Here is a 25,320-nt window from a genome sequence, read left to right on the forward strand (position 1 = left end):
AGCTATTAAAAAAAATTAGCTGAAAAATACAAGAATGAGGAAAAAAATTTTAAAGGATACACTTAAAATTCCTTTCCGTCAATTCTCAAAATATGTCTAACACTTCATTACTCCTCTAACTTTTAACTAAAAATAGCACACACTTTCTCCAAGTGTTACCTTTCCTACTTTTGGACAACCATCTTCTAGAGGTCTTTTTAGGGACATGCTGCTTGAAGAAGCAAATTCCGGATTTTCACTAAAACTGCCTGCATTAAACAACCAATCCAGATGTATTAATAGTTTAACATATCCACCTCAACCTTTTACAATCTGTTTGAGCCCTGTGCTTAAACCAGCACTAATCTATCTTACAGAAGCTCTATACATCAGTTACATAATAATCATAACATTCCTGGCAAAGATCCCTCAAAAAGGCTTCCGGGGAGTTACCAAAAGGTTATTAAGCTGCTTTACAGAAGTAAGATTACAGAAGGTAGATTAAAAACTTTACTCCAGCTAACATGCACTGTGAGTCCATTACAGACGGTCCCTATAACATACAAATGTTTTACCTCTTCTCTTGTTCCTCCTTCCACTATCAATAGGTTCTGTCTCACACATTATGCCACTCTGAGCAAGAAAACTTTGACAAATTCTCTCAAGCATAAATTTAAGGCACACAGTCTAACCATTACTAATTTGAAAAACTAAAAAATTAGTAACTGTGGAAGGATGGAGGAAATTAAAAGGCTTCATTTCAAGTAAGATCACAGAAACATGGAAAGATTTACTCCTATTTCTACAAGTTGTTACATAAATGATACAGTAAAGCAATATTTATATTCAGAATGTAAATCTGATTTTTTATTGAAAAACTTAATCATGAAAAACAACAGAATATACAAAATGTAATACCATAATTGTCATGTATTTACTCAGCTGCAAAGTTATGTGCTTTAGTTACCTCTACTCAGGATGACAAACATGAGAACAACACAATACAGATCCTTAAAAAAAATAAAGGTTCACCTGTCAAGCCATTGACGTAGATGGCAACTCCGCTAAAGATACTTGATGAATTTCCATCCCTCTGCTGTTGTATGGCTGAATCTGACCGGAACTGATCCTCCAGTTTCTTAACTTTTGCTGACATGTACCCACCCTAGTTTTTAAATCAAAACAAAACACAACCAATGATGTCAGTCTTATTTCCTAATGTTTACATACAGAAACTGGTCAAGCGTTTAAGACTGGAAAGGCAAGCAACATTCTGTTTTGCAAATGAAAAATAGATAAAACAAACTTGTATCTACAAGACAACCGCATCTTGTTACCAACATGGCAGGATTTATTTCATACTCCTTAATCTTTTTCTTATAGGAAAAGATTCTGTATATATTAAAATTCTTATTAGAATAAAAAGTAAGAAGGAGGAAATATGGGATGATGCAAATTTGGGTGCTAAACTGGTGGCTCATTGCCTAACAAAACAATGTGGTTCCATGTATTTTCAGTTCTGAAATATACACAGGACAGTGGTATTCTAAACACTTATGTAAATTAGGTGCCTCAGTTATTGTTTGTCCAACTACAGAATGTGGTGGAGACAACCATAAATAGTTTTCAAATTACTTAGTTTACTTCTAAAATGATGATTTAAAACTTTTCAAGGTTCTGCACTTAACAATGAAATTTCATGATTAATGTGAACACAGACTTCAAAACCTGGAAATCAAAAAATTTCTTTCAAACTTCATTATGTGTTTTCAAGTAAAGCAAAAAGGTTTAATTTATAGCAACCTTTTAGCAAGTATAACAAAATTGTAACCCCCTTTTTAACTTACAGTGCCATTTACTTCTTCAAGAAAAAGCCATTAGGTTTTGAACATACCCATATTCCCCATCCATCGCCATCGGCAGCTCGTTTCCGCCATCCACCCCGCCTCATACTGAAGCTCCTGCAGAGGAAGAACAATGCTTGATCAATTAAATGTCCAGCATTATCATCACTGGCATTTCAATGATGGCAGTACAGGCCATTTACAAATTATGAAGATTAGATTTTTGCAATCAACTTTACTGAAGTATTTGAGTTTCACAGCCAATCTAGAAATGTAACATCACACAAAAACTGATTCCTCAGTTTTGTACTAATGCATACTGTGGGTTCCTCCTATATATCAAAAACCACACATGCAGATTTTGCTTTACTCACCCTGAACAGAAAAAACTCCTCACAATGTTCACTGTCCATTATAATTTATTAAATTCTTTCTGTTCATCATACATCTCCTATTAAAAAAAGGAGTAATAAAAGGTTCTTAAATACAACTGCTAACATCCATGCAAAATATTGTCCAGGTCATGAATAATTTTTTATTTCCTATCTGATACCATAGACAAGGTGTATTGCAGGCAACCACCTCCTTGTTTTAGAGAGTGGATTAATTTCACCAATGGATTTACAGCTGATTATAAAACATCCAAGCATTTGTTGCTGCAATGCAATATATCTCATCAAAGCAAAAAACCAAAGGTGGTCTTATGGTCAAAGAAATGTCAGCTGTTTAAGTGACCTAGTATGATCTACAGTTAGGTTTGTGATTTCATTCTTTGGGGCTTTTTGTTTGCATTGCTTAACAAATAATAAAATAAACAAATCCAACCAGCCAAATCGCAGATTTCCTTTATGCAAGATACTTATCCCTGGACCATGTCCCCAGATGAGCTATTAGTTGGCTAGAACAGAACTCCTGGATAGAAAAAGCAATGCTTGGACTGTGGCCAACTGTTTACTGCACCCAAGTGATTCATATTTACTATAGTTGTTGTAACACTGATTTTAGAATATTGATTAATGATGGAGTAAGATCATGAGATCACTGCCTGCTATTACATCTCTCACTTTCCAATCAAAATAGTTCTCTAAATAAAAAGACAATAGTCTTTTAGGTCTATCAGCTCTTAGGATGAGGAAAAGACTCTCAAATTAAAAAAAGTTCTTAAGTCTTCTATTTCATTAAGTATTTAATTTATATTCCTGTATCCTCCCTAAAAAGCCATGCAAAACTACAGTAAATACACAGAAGGAAGTCAACTGTTTTTTTTCTTTTTTTTTTCATCCTTGACTGCTTTTGAGTCTCGGACTATCCACAGCATTGTCCAGCAACTAGAGCACAGAAGCCCCACCAAATCTCCAGCTTACCAGAAAGCACATACAGTTGTGGATCGAGATGACAACACATTCTGGTCATTTTCCTATCCAGGCCTACTACTGCACTGCTTTGGAGACTGCCTCATTTATTGTATTAACATTCCATTCCTTATGAACCTAACTGGAAGTAAGTTCCATTTTTGTCTCTTAATTCCCTTTTGTCTTAGAGGACCAAGCAGGCATACTCTGATATCCAGTTAAGCCACCTTGGATTGCAGGCAGGTTTCACTGCAAAATAAGACACAGCTCCAGCAGCAGATTTCATAAGTACTAGCATTTTCATGGACTACTGCAAATATGCCAAATTAGGCAACCACAAAATTATAGTCAAGGCAGGTAGCAGGTATTTTGAAAGGGTAAACACCTGTTTTATGTTTCATGACCTCCATAAACACAAAGATCATTATGCACTTGGTTCTTTGCTAACAGTTGATTGGAACTTGATACACAACTGACACGTTGTTGCATGTCCAATTATGAAGATCAATCACATGTCAAGGAGATGAGCTCTACACCGACATCCAAAATAAAGCAACCTCTTCTCAGATTGCTGTATTTTCCCTCTAGGTAGCTGCATTTCTTACCCAGAGACCTATTTCCAAGACATCAGGCCTTCTGAAATGATTTTCAGTCATCTGGATTGCATCTAATAGATACCACAGAACTCTTAAGAAGCACTGAGGAAAAAGAGAGGAGATGAGCTAGATGACCACATAAGATGTAAAACTGACTTTTTTCCTGCAGAGGACAATACATAGTAAAAATGGCTTGACAACATCTTTCATATGGAAAATTAGTATTTTTCCATTGGCTGAAGTGAAATGTAATTCACATCTATCACTTCTGGCTAAGAGATTCTTGGAAAAACAGAAAAGTGTAAGTTCATGAAAAAAGAAAAGCCATTAATGAAAATGTCATCCAGTTTTTTTATATACTACAGGTACCAGTGTATGAGCTCATAAGATAAACCAGAATTTAAACTAATGATTACTCTTTCTCCCTCTAATAAAGGATGACAAAGTCTTAAAGGGCAGCTACAAAAATGCCAGAGGTTTTCTCATAAGGAGCCACATGGACAGCACAAGCGTTAATAGATAAAAACTGCACCAGCTTCATCTTGATGTAAGAAAAACGCATTTTTGAGTGAGAACAATCAATGACTGCAATGCAGGGACTTGGCTGAGTCTGGAGATTTTCATGTTGCAATTGGACAGGGTGCCAGACAACCTCAACCAAGCTTCCCTACCCATGAAAGGTTGGCCTAAATTCTCTTGAGGTCACTTCCAACCAGGGAAGTTCTGTGATTCTAAGACTATCAAACAGAAAACCTCATACAAATATAAACTCTTGCTCTGAAAAAAACTGTACAAAATGCATACTCTGAATCACCACAACTCCAATCACTGAGAAGACAGAATTTGATAGGTCTTAATTCTGATCCCTATACAACAACATCTTGCTTAAACTAAAATACCTAATGCCTGATAAATCGAAGAACTGCCTCATAAGAGTGAGCTGTTTTGAAACCTTGAAATACATTTCATTTTTATTCAGGACACTGAAAGGTGAGGAAGAAAGATCTCTAGTCTGAAAGTGAAGCCAGTTAGAATCATGGCTACATGCCTAGGTTGATTAAAACTAGAAATCAAACAAAACTACTTAGGTCAAGGTGGTAAAAACATGACGTAACAACTGCTCAGAGGTTGTCTTCCTAGAGCCTGCAAAACTAGAGAAACTAGGCTGTAATGCCTACTTAAAACATCTGATAGTGATTTACTATTTCCTGAGCAGTTGCAATTTTTGACTCAGTCCACTTAAGCCAGTCCACATAAATTCTAAACACACAGGTTAGGAACATTGTACTTCAGTGATTACCCGATGCCTCTGGCTCAAGTCTTCAGGGTCACGGATTATTTTCTTAATGCTGGTAGGAAAACATGGGAGACTAGACCCTTTATAGTTCCAGGAACTGAATGATGAACTAAGTTTTCTGGACTACAAAGAAACCTCTCTGCTAAAGACTTGTCCTTACAGTGTGAATTTTTCCTTGAAAATGAAGGTAACCTCTTACAGCTGCCTTGCTGAAACCTAAGGAACAAATAAGTATGAGAAATATCTTGCACAAGATATACCAAACCAGAGGAAAAGTTAAGCAAGATTTTAAACATGCTCACTGGTTCATGAAATAAAAAATGTAAGGATGGTATGATGCTCCCCCTATGGGAATCATGATGAAGGGAGGAGTAAAAGAAACCCATGAAGGTGGGAAGTAGATGAGGTGTGAGTGGGAAGAAATCAAGACCCAGGACTTCAAACAGCCATCACAAACAAGTTGATATCAGACAAGAGTCCATCTTTCTCAAAGTATCTAACTTGTTTCAGAACTGTTTTCTCTGTTTGCAAAAATTCACAGAAACTCAGTAAACCACCATAGTTACTAGGTTTTTTATTATTTCTAGAGCCTGAAGGAGAAGCTACAAACTGACTCTGCCAAGAGAAAAGCTTTTCAAATAAAATTCAAATGCTCATATTCTGAACCTGCGAACATAACAAAATCTTCTGCAATTAAAAAAGAGAACCCAAACAAACTCTGAAATGCTGCAAAAGCCTGTAAAGATATAAACAGTATGCCTAAGAATGCATTCTTGTTTTTCAGTGCAAGAGAAATAACTTTTCAAGCAAAAAAAGTAAAGTTAAAAACTCCAGTGGTCAAAATTAGCATACTTTGCCCCTCCATCTCCTTCTAGATCACATATAAAAGGCAAAATCTTATCATTCTGCAAGATAGGGTTAGCTAAACTTCAAATTTCTATCGGATTATACTGAAGCTAAACGAGAAACGAGCTTTGATACTTTGTACATCACTAATGGCTCAGAAATAGGCAACAGAGCCAAAGATATGTAACATCCCTTTGCATCCTGCTTCACAGGTCTAGCACTATACTTCCCAATCAACAACTGCTTAATCCTGTTATGAAAGACTGTTAATCAAAGCCCACAGATCAGGTAATGGAATGAAATGTTAAGTGTACATTCTATAAATTCTATTAACATGTCTGTGTGCATACAAGACTTACGGAGCAAGGAATGCAGATCTGAATGTTGATGCTAATATTTGTTTTAGTCTTACCTGTAGCACACACTAAATAAAGTTATTTCTTTAAAATATTTTAAGTTCAGGATAGCATGATTGTAAGGCAGTGGCTTTCCATTATCCTGGGCAGTTGGGATAGCACAGCTAAAGGACCAACCCAGACAAAAAAACCAAGTATTATGGAGAAAAATGGTTGGGAGCACAGAATACAGATCTCAATGACTCTGTAAGTGAACATGGATGGTCATGAACTTTTTAATTCCAGTGCAGTACTAGTACCTACTTCTATCATATATTTCAGCAGTCCCTTCACACATATACAGTGCAGAGGTATTTTTGCTACCTCTTCAAGTAGCCAACTTGAATCTGGCAGAATATAAACTTTATGGCTCTGCCCTACAAGAAAGCATATGAACTATTTCCAAAGCCAAAATGAGGCTGCACTGTGACTCAACAAATAAGCACGCCAAAATTGTGTCTAAATACATCACACAAGTAATGTTCCATCCAGATAATCCAATTTTAGGTAACTAAAAGCTGTATGGAAGTATAATACACTGTCTAACACACAACTAGTCTGCATTTCTTACCAGAGTACACATGCTGTCATTGTCCTCTAACGCAAAAGAACTTGATTTATTTAACATATTCACATGCCACAAGCCTATACAGGTATGTAACTCCAGCAGAAATAAGGGTGTCTTGGGCCAACACTAATGAGTATCAGAATCTTTTCCTTGAACTGTAGATTGAATCCATCCCAGCTCAGCAGGGTTTAGAAGCTTTTTCCATCAAGTGGGCATTTTGTGGCTTGAGTTTCATGCCTCCACACTCCAGCTCCCACATCAAACTCACCACTCTGCTTGGCACTAGTCTTCAAGCTTTGCTAAGAGCAAAGAACTATCTTACATGTTTATACACTTCTAAGCACAAGAGAATCCTACTCCTCTTGGTTGAGTCTTCTGGAAAAGAACTGCTGCTACAGGGTAGAAAACTGCTTTCTACCACATATTGAGAAGTCCAGAATCCAGCAAAAACAATGTGCACAAAAAAAAAAAAAAAAAAAAAAAAAAGCTTTTTAAAGATACTATATGCTTAAACCCCTGTGATTTCAGACAATTCAGGTTTAGCACTACTATTCCATATTAAAATTACTAATTAGTACATTACAAAGCAACTGAATTTTATTCTAGGTGGGAAATAACGCCTCAGGGTAAAGTTTCATAAAATGTTTGAGTCAACTTACTAGCTGACTGCTACCAAAAGGGATGATTCTGCTCTTCAGCCTCTACTGGTCTAACAGGCTTTTATCTCTTCTTCCCAACCTCTACAGTCCTTCCAAGCTCACATGACCCCTGTGTTCACACTAGTACTATGTGCAATTCAGCTCAGAAAATTGACGTAATTTTATGGTTTAGCTTTCCACAAGTTTAGCAAGATGAAATGACTTACAAAAGCATCAGATAAAGCCAAAGCAGACAGGCAAAAAAGAGGAATGGATGGGATCTCAAAAATTATCTTAGCAATTTCTAGAAACCAACTTTTAGGTCATGACTATAACTAACAGCAGTGTAAATGTAGATACAGAGCTCAAACTCTCCCTAGAGTAAGGGCTTTAAAATAAGTTACAACCAAACAGCTCCACATCTTATGCCAACTGTCCCCACAGGATAAGCACTCCTAACTATAAGCACCTGATGTTACAGGGCCAATCAGCAAGATCTTTTCGCAGGTCAATCTTTGATGATATTTTAAATCAAGAGAAATGAAATTAGCTGATTATAGCTAACCCCAAAAATACCCAACACCACCTCCTGTGAGTAAAGATAAGACTGTAAATTAGGAACAAATTTCAAAGTCTTGGGCAATTTAAATATTAGAAAAAACAGTATGAGAAATTTAGAAATACCATCTGTCTAAAACATGAGCATCCGTGGCACTTGCTAGGAAGGCAAAGAACCATACAACTCACATAAAACATGGAAAAAACCCCAAGTACTTCAGAATCAGCTCCTCATAAGCAGATAACTACTCTTAAACTATGTTCTGTGCATACTTTCACTTGAGCTTGACAGCAAAATAATATTCTGAGAACTTCCAGATCAATCAGTTCCCCAGAAAGACAACCAATCCAGTTTCCAAACTGACTATTTTTGCAACTCAAAAGGGTCCTTATTTCAGATCAGTTTGGTTTACAATCATGGACTAAATACTTTACACACAAGTAACAACAAAGAAATATGGATTTCTTTTGCTGACTAAACACCACAGTAACACAAAAAGCCGTTGTACAGCAGATAACTGTTTATACCAGAGCTGTACAAGACAAAAGTCTTTATATCTTTTCACTACTAATTTAAGAGTCTGGGACAGACAATTATTTTATTGTCACAACTTGAGGAAGCATGAGCATGAGATCCAGAAACCAGGATCACTGTACAATCCACACCAGCTCTGAACAATCTCTTTTCAATACACAATTTTTGCTTTTATACATGGCATTTGTGATGGTTAATTTTTTGAAAAAAGCAAGACACGTTTAACTTGAAACCAACTGTCATTTCCCCCCTAGGAATAACACTCAGTAGCAGCTACAGTACATTCAAAGCTGGTCACAAGTAGTGGTTTAACTTGGTTTTATTTTCTGCTTACAGAAGACTGGCCTTCAGTTTCAACATTTCTGCATTTTTTGGTAAAGTCATGACCTCCCCATCCCCTTCAGAGCTCTTCAGTGTTGAGAAGCTTTTCTTCACAAATGTTAACTGCTGTATGTAACCACATAGCTCAATTCACTTTTTTAGTTCAAATATCACTTCCTTCACACAAGAGTTCTTAGCGCCACAATACAATGATAAATTTCACTGAACTTCATCAGCTGGCTTCATTATTTCTCTTCTGTGCTGAAATTCTTTTGGGGCTTCAACCCCAAGAGGACCTGGCACATTCATAATCGTTATGCCAGCTTCTAAGTGCCTAGGACCCAGAATAAAAACCATTAAGTCAGAATAAGAATCATAGTTCGTAAAATCAGGACTCTAAATAGCAACACAGTGAAGGGACTGTAAATCACCAAAAGGAGACGTTCTCCTGGACTTAAGTATCCAAAACAATAAACAAGATGAGCTTATGAGCTGTGTAGTCTTCCTTCAATCCCCTCTGTTTAGCTACCTATAGTCTTTGAGAAGTGAGAATTAGGTCTCTTTTTTCTTTGAGAATGAAGACTGGGATGTTCATTTTCTACCTAATAAACCAACAGGACTTGTTAAGAAGACTTTTTGTTTGTGCACTCGGTATGACAATCCAGTCTCACAACTTCTGTCTTCCTCGATCAGCCTATGCTAAGACATAGAACAAAAAGTCAGTGGATAGCATAAGTAAACCCATGATCCCCACTCCTGAATAATGAGAAGTTACTGCTGAATGATTTAGGACTTTCTAGAACTTTCCAGGCACAACTGAAACATCCTTGTAAAGCTAAAGAAAAACTTAACAAGTCAGAAAAAGTGGGTAAGTGGAGGTATAATTATTCAAAAACAACTGTAAAATTTTCATGAGGTGATCAAAGCAAAGAATCTGTGGATGCTCTGAATTTATTAACTTCAAATTCAGAAGAACTGTGCTTGTGAAAACCTGACATATACTACTTTCAGCTTCCCCAGACTTCTGCCCAGGAGATGGGTGAAATTCTTCAGAAGACACTACATGTCTTTGATAGAATTTAGGTATTTGACTATACCGTGTGTGTATAGATATCTGTATGTATGTGCACACACAACAAACTGATCTTTGCTGCTGACCAACGAGAGTGCTCGCTACTCAGATTGACCACTCTGGCAGTAGTGAATGGCACAGAAACAAATCCCTGCTCTGGGCCAGTGCTGCAACCAGGGTAATCAGAAGGTACATGTGGCTTTTTAAGGCCAAGCACAAGGTGCTGCTCCTGGGTGGGGGCAACATCTGGAATCAATACAGGCTGTGGAATAAGCAGGTCAAGACCAGCCCTGAAGGACTTGGGGGTGCTGGTGGATGACAGGCTGGACACGACCCAGCAATGTGCACTCACAACCCAGAAAGCCAAACACGTCCTGGGCTGCATCCAAAGCAAAGCAGGCAGCACCTCAGTGGGTGAGGGAGGGAATTCTGCCTCTCTGCTCTGGTGAGACCCCATCAGCAGCGCTGCACCCAGCTCTGGGGTCCCCAGCACAGGAAGGATACAGGCCTGTTGGAACAAGTCCAGATGAGAGGCACCAAGATGATCAGAGGGGATGGAGCTATGAGGAGAGGTTGACAGAATTCAGATTATTCAGCCCAGAGAAGGCTTCATGGTGACCTAACTGTGACCTTCCAGTATGCGAAGGGAGAATATAAGACAAAAGGAGAGAGGCTATTTACAAGAGCACGTAGGGACAGAGAAAGAGGGAATGGTTTCAAACTGAGAATAGGTTTAGATCAGATATTAGGAAAAAATTCTCTCCTGTGAGGGTGGTCAGGCACTGGAACAAGTTGCCTACAGAAGCTGTGGATGCCCCATCCCTGGAAGTCTTCAAGATCAGGTTGGATAGAGCTCTAAGCAACCCATCCTAGTGGAAGGTGTCCCTGCCCATGACAGGAGAGCTAGAACTACATGACCTTTAAGGCTCTTTGCAACCCTGATTATTCCATGATGATTCTATGATGACACTGGGGTTTTTTAGGAGACATGCCTAAGGCAGTTGTGCTTTATGGTCAAGTCAATGTTATCACTGAGCAAGTGTTGATCCTGCCAAGCTTTTCAGGGAAAGAGAGAGAGAAGGCATCCCCTTTGTAAATGGTAGATGATGTCACATACTGAGGACTCTACTCACAGCAAAACTCTAAGAACTCAACAACTTTACTAGCAAAACCATTGATAACTACAGATTCAGTATTCAAACAGGTAGATTTTCATAGCAGCTTTTGAATGACATTACTTAATTTCAAGTTTTCAAGTTCCCAAAAGCTTTTCTGACATTGCCTTTGAAACTCTCAAAGCTGCAAAATCTTTTTTGAAGTAAAATCTTCACAACTTAAGGCTTCTATGCTTAGCCTTGAAGTTTCAAGTTTCTACTCAAGTTTTCTACATCTTTCTTTAGTCCACAGGTATTATTTTTTTTCATCAACTCATGCCAACAAGACCAGGAAGAATCAGATGAAACTAGCAAGTGGAGAGATCAAAAGAAATGGAAATATTTTTTCATCTATAGCCTAGTTTATTTGAAGATTATCTGACACTGGATACCAAGGATGCTAAAAGTCCATATATGTTGAATAGACAAATGGAATAAAAACATATTCTATGTTTTTAAGGTAAGAAACTACAGAAGCCCACAACACAAAGGCAAAGTATTTTGGTGTGTTTGTTTATTACTTAAAAAACCAAACTTCTCATATGACCCAAACACAGTATCAAGCTTCCTCCTAGATTCAGAGAAAAATATGAAGTGCATAGTGTTACTGTATTTTCCAGGAAAAATAATGTTCCAGGATCTTGGGACAAAACAAAAATGCTCTAACTCTTCAAGATCCTTTACTTTAAATATGAATTGTATTCTTGGCCTGTACAGGTTCTACATTGGTATTTTAAACACCTCTGACATAAAACCAGTAATGTTACACTGCTGCTTAGTGGAGACATACGAGTACAAAATGGCTTCAGAGCAAGAATGGCCTATCCCAAGCAAACACTACACTTTTAAAACCTGGGTTAAAAATCAATATCGAAGTTACAGGAAGGGGCAACTATTCAAATCAGCCAGAAATTACAGTAAAAAGTCATTACAACCTTACCTCTCCCCTACTATTGGTTTATTAAGAGGATTCTTGGAACTGCTTACTAAATAATGCGATTACAGCATGAAAATCAAGGAATTGTGACTGAAAAGGCAGTATTAGAGCCGAGTGCACTAATGTTTCCTGAAACCAACAAGCAGATTCAGAAATCAGGAACAGTATCCTTTCACTACAGATCATTATTTTAGTTCTTTACTTCACCTAGTTGCATTCAGTTCCACAGAATGGTAAAATACAGTCACACTACTTGGGACACTACACTAATCATTTACCTTACATGTCATGGGGTCAGGGGCCTTCCTGTTTGTAAAATTAATAGCAACTCCATTACTTCCTTTAAAAAGCAACAGCTCCTAGGTTTCCAAAATTACCTAAGTGGAGTACAACCATTTGTTCAAGATGCTAACTCACTGTGCTCTGAATAAACAGCTAATCTGAGTCAGCTCAAAGAGATGAAATCATGAACATGGTGGACAGAACTTTATTTTACTTTGGATATTCGCTGACAAATAGAACCTGACAAAATATACAGTGCCCAGGATTCTGCCAAAATACACCACATACCTCACCCTGCCAGAAGACTGCCAGTCTCTATGTTAATACAGAAAAACCTTACAGTAGTTCTTGACTCTGCACAGCTTCTGCACTGCTTTCTTGCTTTGGGATTCAAATCAATCCATCTGCGTTTGCAAGAATGACTCTGCAAGGTACCTGATCAGTGTCTCCTCCTAAGAGAAACCACCTTTCTCTTTTCTGGGGTTATTTACTTTGATAAATCAAGACACTGAAGAGATGTGCATTAACTGAGGCAAACCAAATGAGGAGGTTACAACCAAGAACCATTACACTGGCACTTGGATAAACTATTTAAGGAAAGGTGGGAATGGAAAGCAAAATCAACAGATGAGTTAACCACAGCATGGCTAAGCTTCACTTCTGCAAGTAACTGAATTTCAAGTCACCAGCTTCAGCAGTAACAAATGGGAAGAACACCAACTGGGAAACCTGAAACTTTGACATAGGGAAGGAATTGCTTTACCCAAAAGCTAACATTGAAATTTAGAGACCACAGTCTGCCTAGGCATTTAAAGCAAGGAATATGGAATATACAATCCTTGCTATGGGCACACCGAACTAAAAGTATCTCCTCGGGGAATTTAATGGTCCTTAGCTACAACAGCAGCAGTCCTTAAGTCGATTTTGAAATAAAAGCCACTGGAAAGGAAGTTATCACTACAGGGCTGTTCTGCACACTCATCTCTCTTCAGCTGAACACTGAGAAAGAAGCTTTTCCTAATTCTGACTTCTGTCTTATGAGCAGCAAATATTCCATATGAAATACAGAGCGAGGGGATCACAGACACGGCACGCACCCTTCCCTAAAAACATTTGTGTGTCCAATTAAAATGCTGTCTGGTTTCTACAACAGAGCAAAAAGCTAGTCTCAGGGCAGAGCACTACAAATACCTATCTGTTAGACAAAGACACTTGCAGCAGCATACTGTATGACATATGCCTAAGAACTCCTCATGATTTTTTGCATCCACTTAAGACTTGCTCTCTTACTTCCAACTTTCTTTTTAACTCCATGGTCACTCTCATTTCTGTTTTGTTTCCAATTTTTTTCTCATTTTGCTATGCTTAGGTAAACATATGGCACTAACATCAAATCAATCTACATTGTATTCTTGAAGAAGTGTTTCAATATTTGGATATTTAGCTCTCTTGTTATATATACACACACCAGACAAACCTCCTAAGAGCTGACAGAGATCTTAGTGATAATAATACACTCCTCTAATTAAAAGAGAAAAATATTGAATTAAAAAAGATGCCATTCTCTATGAAATAAACAATAGCTAACAAATTAAATGGGGAAAGCATATGACAAGGTCAGGCAAGTTATTTTTTTCTTGCTTGTCCTGGATTATTAACAAAACCAGAAAAGTCTGTGCAATCATAATAGTATTTTTCTACCTACTCAAAACCAGATTTAATTCTTACTTTTTTTTTAAATCTCCCTAGTAAATGAAAGGAATGGTAGAAAGACTGAAAATTTGCCATAACATTTCTTTCAAGAAGTCATGTGGGTCAAGGGATCAGAAACAACTAATGAAAACTGGCACTCTGTTACACTATCACTGCACCAGAACAGGCTGTACCAGAGTATAAGTACTATTCAGAAAGATGGACTGGTTCTAGGGTTGAAGGGCCCATTATAAATAATGTACTGAAAAAGCACATATTGTGCACAGAAAAAAATGCACAAACCACTTTATAACTGAGCACTGAAATATACTAATGAATTTTTCCTATTAGCACTTTGCTTTTAAATCCATCTCTCTAGTTAAACATCAGCAAGTCACAAGATAGGTGTCTGCACTGTGCCCCTACTAACACTGTCCTACCAGTGACCTCCAGTGTGACAGCTTGGGATTATTTACTAACAGGGATTTGGTACATTATCCAGCAGAAGAAATGCACTGAATGAAAGACCAATATGGTGGGCATGGGTAATAACTACATGCTTGAGGCAAGATGGCAAGGAATTTGTCAGATTTGGATTTCTGTCTGATCTTGGATTCATTTGTGTTAATGTCATAAAGCTTAATAAGACAAAATTATTCCAGAAACAAAATTTAGCTGTAACTTCTTGCAACTAATGGTTATTAGGTAACTGTTCAAACCAGTTCTATTAGAGTAAAAATCACATCTAAATGAATAAAGAATTCAGATCATAAAATTACAGTCCCCTGGTTTTGCTTCTTCAGATTATGGTGTGAAATTTGAGGTAGGACCTCGGTTTTAGATCAGGATGCATAACAAACATCAACTCATCTTTTCATTAAGACAATTACTAACACAAGCAGAGTATTCACAGCTTTGTCATTCTGAAGACTGTGATGTTAAGTTTAAAGCACCAGAAATAATGGATTATTACAGCACACAACGTACAGACTTTCTACCAAAAAACCAAACGTGCTGGTGATACTATGTTCCTCTTCTTTCTTAAGGTTAACATGTCATTACAGCTCACTTCCCATCAGAGGCTTTTAGCTCAGTATCACAGGTCAAGTCAATGGTAACTGTGCAGCAAAAAGCATCACAATCAGACGGCGAAGGGGTCAAGATGTGAACACATCTGTCCCCCAGTGTTGGTAAGCACGGGCTTACTCATCAAGCACAGGTCTTCCCTCTTCCCTTCAGCACACCGGTTATACCCAGCACTATTGCTCAGCAAATACAACTTGTGACAAACACTACGGGAAGCCGCAGACAAGATACACGCTGCTGGAGCGCGGGGAGCGTTCCAGAGGGCACGGCCGCGCCACGGCTCGGGCTTCCCCTCTCCTCCCCCTCCAACCTATTTCCCTGCAGTGACCCCTCAGCGTTGGTAGAAAGCTGTGGCACAGCCTCGCTCGCCCCGGCTCTGCCTGGGGGACCCGTGTTGTGTCTGCAGCGCAGGCCCCATGTGACAGACAGAGATACAGACGCACAGACGAGACAGGCAGACAGACAGACGCACAGGTGCGGCGAGGGGCGGGTGACCCTGACGCGCGCACACCTGGCGCGCACCCGCGGCGCCTCGCGGGCGCGCACAGGGGTCTGTCCCCGTGTCCCCCTCCGCCCTCCCGCGCGCGGGCAGCCGAGGCCCCGCGGCCGGTTACATAACGCCGCGCGCCGTTCCCCTTCCCTTCCCCCCGTTCCCGCGCCGGAGGAGAACGGGGAAGGCCCAGGCCGCGGGCCCAGGGAGGGGCTCTGAGGCAGGGCAGCAGCTGCGGGCCCCGCGTCTGCCTCCCGCTCCCGCTCCCCTCCCTTCTTCCGTACCCTCCCCGTCCCCGAGCCACCCCCAGCACGTCCCTCCCGCCACGGGGGCCGCCGCGCCGTAGGGAGGAAGGCGCCCGCTCCGCCAGCGCTCACCTTCCGCCGCGTCCCAGACACACATTCCCGGGGGAGCCGCCGCTGCCTCCTGCCCTGCCGGGCCGTGTGTGTGCGTGTGTGCGTGCGTGTTGTGTGTGTGGGGCTTCACATCGCGGCTCCCCCTCCAGCACGGACGGACGGACGGACGGACGGACGCACGCAACCGCCGCCTCCTGCCCGCCTTCTTCCTCCTCCTCCTCCCCAACGCCGGCCGCTCTCTCTCCGTCCCTCCCTCTCTCTCCCCGCACCTCGCTCGGTGTCCCCGGCACGGCCCCTCCTCCACCCCGCACTCCCTCCCCCTTCCCCTCCCGCGAGCGCGTCACGGGAGAGTCTCGCGCCACCAACCCGCCGCCGCCGCGCGGTCAACAAACGGCGCGCGCCGGCCCGGGCAGGGCCCTTGGGCCGCGGCGCCCCCTAGCGGCACGCCCGCAGGGAGAGAGGCGCCCGGCGGCGGCGGGGGCGCTCGCTCGGCGGGCACGTGACGGCGGGGAGGGGAGGGGCGGGGCGCGGCGCCAGAGCGGGCTGCGGCGGGCGCGGGGTGGCGGCGCCCCCTGGCGGCCCGAGGGGCGCGCCGCAGGCACGGGCGGGCGGGATTCGGTGCCGGGACGGGAGCGGAGGCCGGGACAGGGCATTGCCGTGCCCAGCACAGCCCGGAGCTCCCGCGGCCGCCCGGGAACCGCCCTGCAGCCAGGAAGCGGGGGGGGGAAGGCCCGAGTGCGGTTGGGGCGGTGCTTGACCCCGCTGCGTCCACCTTCCGGCCGGGGAGCCGGGAGCGGGGTCACCGCGCAGCCCTGTCCCTGAGCAGGCCGGGTTCAGGCCTCGCCACCCTCACTCCAGAAGGGATTTCTTCCACAGAAGCAGGGCCTGCTTGTTCCTCTCGCGTGCAGGACACGGGAGTAACACCCATTGGCTCCTCCCATGTGATTCTGCATTTTTAATTGCAGAATCACAGAATCCTTTAGGTTGGCAGAGACTTCCAGGATTGTCGAGTCCAACACTTAGCCAGTTACCCCCTTGTCAGCTAAACCACAGCACTGTGTACCACATCCAGTTGTGTCTTGAACACCTCCAGGAACAGTGATTCCATCACCTCCCTGGGTAGCCCATTCCAATATATAACAACTCTTCCCATGAAGAGATTCTCCCTGATGTCCAACCCGGACCTACCCTGGCACAGCTGGTCCTGTCAGTAGTTGCCTGGGAGGAAAGACTGAATCCACACCTGGCTACGACCTCCTTTCAGTACCCTGGGGATACTCTGAAGTGTGTCCATGGCGAGGCTCAGAGGAACAGAAGGCCAGTTGTGCAGGAAAACATAGGGTATGTGGAGATTCTTGTGTAGGAAAGCTGGTGTAATAGTTGTACGGGAATGTAAGGGGAATAAGAGAGATATACTTAGAAACACCAGTCTTATTAATTGTGCTACTTCATGTAATTTACATAAAAGTTACTATTGACTTATTCTAATTCTGTTACATGCAATTTGTTATATAAATAGCAGATAGCCCCAGTCCTACAACTGTGTCCACATAAATAGATCTGCTGGGAGTCCCCACTGATACTAGGCAAAACTGCAATTTGGTTATAACCACACCAGTCAGATAGACTCAGATCCATATGGATTTATTTCCAGGGATGAAGCTGTCTGTCATTCTAGAACAAGAGCTTATGTAGAACCTTCTTTTCTCCATCTGCATTGCCACAGTTTTCCTGTTCTGTGAAAAATTTTACAATTCAAATATTTTTTCCTCTACTTTGCATGATAACATCAAAACCTAATGAATGTCCTGCCTTTCACCTGCATCTAGTTACATACTGCTCAAGATATCCATGTAGGATAAGGAAAACTCAAGTTCAGGTCTGTGTCTCTCTGGCTATTTTAGTGAGAGTGGTTGCTGCATTTCACTTTGAGAAATATTTATAGCACAACCCTTAACACCTTCATGAGAAACACCCAAATATTTGACTTTCGCTCAGTATTTTAACGAAACTTGTCTTCACAATGTGGGTGTTTCCTGCCAAAGGAAAGCCCTAACTAGAGTTTTGACCAGCTTTAAGTCAAATTTTGGAGACATTGTGGGTGGCTACTTTCAGTCTAATATTTATCAGCAAGTGTATTACCTGAAAAAAAAAGCTCTGAAAAATGCTGTTTAGAAGATATATGTTATCTAGAACATATCCATTTCACTGGGCCAGCATTTTCCAGTTTTGCCAAGAAATGACTCTACCAATCCCAGTCCTTGCCAGTCTGGAGTAAACTAACTGTTAAAAGTATTGCATGACTGGATATGTGCATTATTTTTTTCTTACAGAGCTATTTCTCTAGGGGGCAGTTGTGGAGCAGAAAGGCAGAAAGACAAGTGGAATAGGGACTAATTTAAGTTAGCAAGAACAGCTTTAAAATGGTTAGTCAATGATTGTATTTTATTTATAAATAGAAACTGACGTATAAGCAAATTATAAGAGGAACCAACAATTATTTAGAGAGGCATGTGGGGACAGCTATTTTGTTTTGTGAAATATAGCTGGGGTAGGAATTACCAGTGAAAAAACCTAAAATAGCTATTCAATACTTTCAGCAAAGAATAGATACAGTTAGTTAAAACAGGCCAATATTAGTTAAGGAAGAAACAGAAAACAGAACTAATGTTAAAAAGAGGATAAAAATAGGGAAGTCTAGGAAAAGGGCCAAAAAATAACCACAGTAAGTTATCTTCTGTCTTTTAACGCCTGCACACTGTAACTTGTCTTCACCAGCAAGATCCTGAACTGACAGAGAATTATCTTAGGTTACAGTAGCCAGATTGGGGAACCAGGTTTATTGCTTAGTCATTGGTAAATATTTACAGGGTGCAGCCTGCTGACTTCAGTAAAAGCATTCTTGCTGTCTTCATTGAGTTTGGAATCAAATCTGAGTATGAGGAGAGAGGCACTATGTGTTCAGTGGGACTGAAGTTTTAGCCAGGGCATCTGAATGAGGTGTCATTGTTGAGCAGCCGTTACCTACAAATCTCACTTTCTGAGTCAAAATCTGCTCCAGCTTACAAAAAGTATGTCTAATGTAATTTCAGTAACTTCAGCACAAAGGCATTTCCAGGTGAAACTCAGGCTCAGGGTCATGCTACTTGCAGCCTAATACAGGAGGCGTGGCCAAGCAGTGACTATGGCTGCTATGGCCTCTGAAGGCTTCTGTTGTGACATCTCTGGCATACTGTGAGAAAGGGCATGTAAAGCCACCGACAGAACATCCCTCCCCATGCTGATATTTCTGCATATTCTTTCTAGTCTCACACGTTTCCCAGGGTGATGTTGGGCTGTCAACTACACACCAGTGCCAACACAGTGCCAATCTTCTGGTATTCCACAGAGGAAGAAGAAAATTTGGGTTTTGCCATTGCTTGCTGTTTTGCTGGTCTGCAGGTGGTTATGCTTAAAGGGCAGAGCACTTCCAATTGTTTGGCTCTACCAGAGCCAAGCCGATTGAATAGCAGAAGGTGCCTTTGCCACCTTCACCCATTTCCAGAAAGGGTCCTTAAGGTAAAACTGACAACCAGTTGCTGCTCGCCACTTTACCATGGCAGTCACCAGTCTGCAGCTGCTGAGTAGCAGTCGTGACAGACAAATAACCAACTGAGAATAGTGGACTTCTTCCTTATCATATGGTAGAAAGGTCCTTACTTCTCACTCCTGGTTCAGGAGCTCTTGGAAGGATCACCTGTGTCAAATTCACGCTGGGTGGGTTCAACTCGCGTTCAGTTCTCAGAGGTGAGGGATGAGAATAGGGGACATTGAATTCATCACCGTCTCCGGACTCGTTCATACCAACAGGTTCAGCCTGGTAATTCATTCAGGTGTTTGCCCAAGCCACAGGAGGCTGTTTCAGTGCAGATGTGTCCTATCCCCAGCGCACCCAGCACGGCTGCGGCCGTCAGTGCGGTGCCGTTCTCCGCGCAAGCACATGTCACACGCTCACCCCCTGCAGCAGCCAGCCGGGATCAGGGATGGGGATGGCACGGAGCAGCCGTGTCCCTGTGGCCGGGACAGGATGCCTGACCGCCCGGAGCGGCGGTGCTGCATTGCGGGCACAGCCCAGCCCAGCCCTGCCCCGGGGCCGCCCTGCGGAGAGCCCGGCTGGCAGCCCTGCCCTGCCCTGCTCTGCCCTGCCCCGCCCTGCCCCTCCCGCCGGAGCCGCCCGCACGGACACACGGAGGGAAGCGCTCGCCTGTCGTTCGGCACGCCTCTCGCAGGGCCGAGGTAATTAGCAACGACAGAGACCTATTTCACAACTCCTGCAATGCTGTAGTAACACAGCCTGCTGTAGTAATGCCCTAAATATTGACATGTAAAAGCTGCAGGATTATTGCAGTAGTTTCCTGACCGAGCACTATTGTTTCATGGTAACCAGTGAAACTGCTGTTGTAAAATCTCATCTGCAGCGTTTGGTTGTAGCATTAATATATTACATATCACTGCCCACACCGGCTTTTTAATCATGGTGCCTATTTGTGTTGGCTCCTGAACCACAATTCAGTCAGATATTTTGAAGTGGAATATATGTTTTATTACAATTGCGATTAATTAGTTCTACTAAGCAGAGCTGCTCTTGCTCTTTCAAGAGTGAAAGAACCTAAGGAGGATTTCTAGCCAGGAATAGAAATCCCTGTTCCTCTGTATGATTTTGAAGCAGCACAGAAAAAAACCCCAAACCAACAAAAATCTGCCAAACCTGTGCAGGGTAATCTACACTTGCAAACAATCTGTTGACCCCCACCCCCATCCGCTGCCTTTAAATTTTTTTTTTTCTCAGCATGTAACTAAGAACAGTTCTGAAAGGATAAAATAACATAAAATCAAAACTTGCAGAGAGCAGCAGTCTGTGTTTGGGCCTGGCATTAAGGGAAGTGGCTGTGAGGCTCTTTGCATAGAAGGCATTCTCAAGGCAAGAACAAAGACCTAGGTAAAACATGGTGGGAAGCAAAGCAATTATGAAAAACGAACCTTGAAAGGCTGTTGGAAAGAATCAGAGCCAATGTGAGCTTTAGGCATTTTGCTAACGATGGAACAATATGGTTGTTGTGTTACTACTGCAGATCAGAGGACCAGTGGCTGAAGGGAAAGGTGTCACCAACAGATACTTGTCTCGTGTCTTCAAACTGCCCAGCTAAGAAGAGTAAAACATGCTGGCACGTGGGCCTGTTCTCATGGCTTTATTTTATGAACCTACTTTACCCCCCAGTAGTCGTTTTGGGGAGGTGCACTTGTGTCCAGAATGGAGTGATGCATCAGGCCTATTTTACACAGAGTGTTGATTTACTTAAGAGTCTAAAGATCTCTTGGGTCTGTCTTACTCTTGCTCATTACCATTGGAGGATGCCTCACTCCATCATTGGAGGATGCCTCACTCTTGCTCGTGCAGATCCTGTGGACACAACTGAATGGTGAAGAATCCTCCCCCAGTCATAGGTCAGGGCCGCATCTGCCCTTGCAACTAGGAAGAATACATAAAAATAAGTTTTATTTTGGCTATTTTTGTGCTGAATCAGTTTAGGACATTGCAGTAGAATGTATTTTAGATGAAAATTGCTCATCTGCAAAGATTTCTACATCATCTCAATAGTGCTCTGGTATCTCCATTTCAGCAGTTCCCTCCATGCAAAATTATTTGTGTGAATAGAAAATATACATGAATTGATTTCCATCTGCAGCCCCATTTTTAATGAATCTGAAACTGTGGCTCAATACTCAAAGATATTAAGTAAGAGTAAACTATGCATGTACAGATATAATGTGTGCCTTTATTCCGTTGACCTTTTATTTGCATAGTCTTCCTAGGCTAATAGTCACTGATTACAAATTTTGTCTCTCTATTTCCAAGAGAAGTTGAAATGGAGTACTTGATCTCGTTTGCTGTGGTTCTTATGGTTTCTTGATTGTTCCCAGCTGAGCCTGGAGCATTTTTGGACACAGACAGTTCGTCCAGGGTTCTGCCTAAAGCAGTTGCTTGCTGCAACACAGGACAGTCTATTCAAAACAACAGAATTCCTGTTAGGCAACTGGAAGAAACCTCAAACCAACAACAAAACCCTGGATAGGCATATTGGATCACAATAATATAAAGAAGCCTAAAGCTGTGTCTCTCACCTAACTGCCCTGTTTCTCCATATTCACAAGCACGGATCTCTTTTGACAGTGACCCAGCAGATGGACTCGCTGCTCACTGCAGGACTTTGCAAGGCCCCTTGCTGACCTGTTTACAAGACGCATAGGAGGAGAGTTCTTACTCTCCAAAATGCTTGTTTTCTGCTCTGAACTCTGGGTAGTCTGTTAAGGAAGTGGAAGGATTTTTCTCGTTTGAGGCTGGTTACCTCTAGTTCTTTTCCCTTGGAGCCAGTGTTTTCCTTCTCCTCAGAATTGTTTGAGGTCTCAGTTATAAGGAAGTCCATATATTTTACTTCCTGCCAAGGTTTTTTTTTTGGTTGATATTGTGATCAGAGATTTAATGCATGCCATTGACAACATTCAAAGAGGATTACATTTTCTCTTCTCTCTGCACAGAGGGCAAGGAATTATTGCTGGGGTTCTTTCTCTCTAAATCCATAGGAGAGCTCAGCTTCTCCATGGTAGAAATTAGTCCATGTATTTGTTCTGTCCCTCAGGATTCCTGAATAACAGTGAATACCAAACAAATTACAGATTCTATTGCAACTTGCAGTTAACAGGCAGAAAGGATCCTGAGGTACTTTGGAAGACAGAGCTGTACTCTGGCATAATTTTTCATGTTACATCTTGTGGTATCTCTAAGAATGTAAGTACTGAAAAATGCTATTGGCATCAGTGAAGTGGATGTAGTGGATTTCCTGAATAGCTGATTCAGAAGATGCAATTTGAACCAGAAGTGAAGGATTGAATTAGTTTCTCCTAATTTAGATACCCACAGCTGAGCAAGCCTTGAATATACCTGACTATACAGACTCAAGGGTGACTAGCTCATGTGTAAATGTCTATGCTTTGGAATTTTTGGCATTAGCTGAGATGAATGTTAGTCACAAAAGTCAGTCTTTCATATTCTTCTCACTTCTCTGCCATGCATCACAGTCTTCTTAACACTATCCTTTGGCTGTTCTGAGGTACAGGAAAACTGACAGCTCCTGAGAAAACACCCTCTTGAATAGATCTGGCCTATGCTGGCTGTCAGCCCAGTGTGGAGTCCCAGAGAGAGTCAGAATTGCCACAAACACTAAAGGAAGGGATAAACAAGTAGAATGTGGATAGTAAAATGGGAAAAAAGAGGACAGCATGTCAGCAAGGATGAAATGGTATGAGTGTTACAACCATGCTAGTTGTAGTTCTAGTAGCAAAAAGTATAGGAAAAAAAAAAAGTCTGTACTGAGGCTAGAGGTACAAAAATATCTGGAGGATGTTTGTGAGCCAGAGGAGGAGACTGGTCTATACAGGTTTGAGTTTTTTTTGTTTGGTTGAGTTGCATATAGGCAGAGGCCTCTACACTGTTTTTAAAGAGAATTTCAATTGCTTCATATTATGACACAGAGCAAATCATATTGTCATTGAGGGAACATTGGAATCCTTCCCTTTTTTGCAAGATTCCTGTTCTACTTTCATTGTATGCAAATTTGCCAGAAGGGAAACCAAGACTGAGGTGCCAGGTGGGGTCAAAATGTATGACAGAGAAGGTTTTGAGAAGTTCCAGTGAATCGAATAATACTAGAGATGCATGGTCCAATCACACTCCTGAATTCCAGACAGTTCTGTGAGGCTGTGTGCTGCACAAATCATACAGTTGTGATGTGCAGGAACAGGTCTAAGCCAGCTTGCAGCAGTTTTGCTGTTTAAAAATGCTGAATATTGGCTGTCACTGTTCTCTCAGAATGCTAAATCTTCAGACATGAAACTAAGTGAAATTTAGCTCGGAGCTTCATTCTTTTATTACAGACCTAAGACTAAAATGAAGACTATGAAAAATCTTTCCACTCATGACTGTGATGAATTCCTCTGATTTACATATTAATAAAGAATGCCACCAATTAGCAAAACTCATTTTTCCAACTGAACCATTGTAGCAGAGCAGAGGATGTGAGTGTAGTAAGGAGTAAATGCTAATTTTTCCATGTTCAGTTGGAGTTAAAATTTGTTTTTCAAAAATGCCAAGCATCTAGAACTCCAGCTGATTTTAAACATGAAAAATTGGGGATAAAAAGTAGTATCTCCAATCACAGCCAAGGAAGGACAAGTTAGTTTGGCTGGTTATGCTGATTGCCTGCCTGAGAAAGGCATAGCACAAATTATTTCCTGTGACATTCATAGCTTATTAAAGATTTATCTATATTTGCAGTCCTAACTCAAATCACCATGTAAAAACACTATAAATGGGAGCAGCAAATGTTTGAAATCAAGCTCGGTCTTTCTGAACTTGGGATTCAGAAAAATCAATGAACTGTAAAGAAAAAATAGATCATTTTACATGTGGACCCTAAACCAGCTGCAAAATGTTAACCTTCTGAACGAACCATTTTCCACATAAATAAATTATTAGAAAATGTGCAAGCAATGCACAGTTTGTCTACTTCTCTTACATGAGTCTATCTTGGATAGGCAACTGCTAATGCATTAAGTGTGTGCAATGCTTTCAAGGGAGGACCAAAAAAATATCCTGAAGATTGCTCACTCTGGGTGATCCAAGACATTTTTTTCCTTAAATGACAAACAAAATGAGGCAAAGGCAATAGACCAGCAAGTCAGGCTTCCTATTGCTGAGACAGAAAAGAGTTTCCAAGAGAATGCCATGTGGCACATGCTTCAGCACAGCATAAGCCTGCCCATAAACCTATTTTAAAAGCATGAGTGCTTAGCCCGCACTATTCTGGTTCTCAGAGCCTGGAAAAAAGTGTGTGTCCCCAGCTGACCCCTGATTCTTACACATACATCTGGCCTTCCACACACTGGACATTTCTTGAGGCATTTCAGAACAAGTTAATAAAATCATCACAGAATGGCCTGGGTTGGAAGGGACCTTAAAGCTCATCTAGTGGCCGTGCCATTGGCAGGAGCATCTTCCACTAGACCAGGTTGCTCAGCGTCTCATCTAACTGATCTTGAGCATTTCCAGGGATGGGACATCTACAGCCTCTCTGGACAACCTGTCCCAATGCCTTACCACCCCCACAAGTAAAGAATTTATTCTGATTTAGACCTACTGTCTTTCACTTTGAAGCCATCCCCCCCTTGTTCTGTCACTACATGCCCTTGGAAATAGTCTCTGTCTATCTGTTTGTATTCTCCCTTC

At 41.6% G+C, this 25,320-nt stretch overlaps 1 protein-coding gene across 2 annotated transcripts in view; it reads right to left on the reverse strand.

Annotated features, from left to right (window-relative positions):
- The window catches only part of REV1 (REV1 DNA directed polymerase), a 57,804-nt gene extending 41,577 nt beyond the window's left edge, over positions 1 to 16,227 (reverse strand). For both annotated transcript variants that reach the window (XM_033051893.2, XM_033051892.2), the window contains exons 1-3: positions 16,020 to 16,227; positions 1,874 to 1,940; positions 1,012 to 1,144 (exon numbers count right to left, since the gene is read on the reverse strand). In XM_033051893.2, the coding sequence (XP_032907784.1) occupies positions 1,012 to 1,144; positions 1,874 to 1,930 (190 nt within the window). In that variant the 5' untranslated portion in view covers positions 1,931 to 1,940; positions 16,020 to 16,227. The remainder of the gene's footprint in view (positions 1 to 1,011; positions 1,145 to 1,873; positions 1,941 to 16,019) is intronic.
- Between the last annotated feature and the right edge of the window lie 9,093 nt (positions 16,228 to 25,320).

This window comes from Catharus ustulatus, chromosome 2, assembly GCF_009819885.2.
Source record: "Catharus ustulatus isolate bCatUst1 chromosome 2, bCatUst1.pri.v2, whole genome shotgun sequence".
Classification (NCBI taxonomy): Eukaryota; Metazoa; Chordata; class Aves; order Passeriformes; family Turdidae; genus Catharus; species Catharus ustulatus.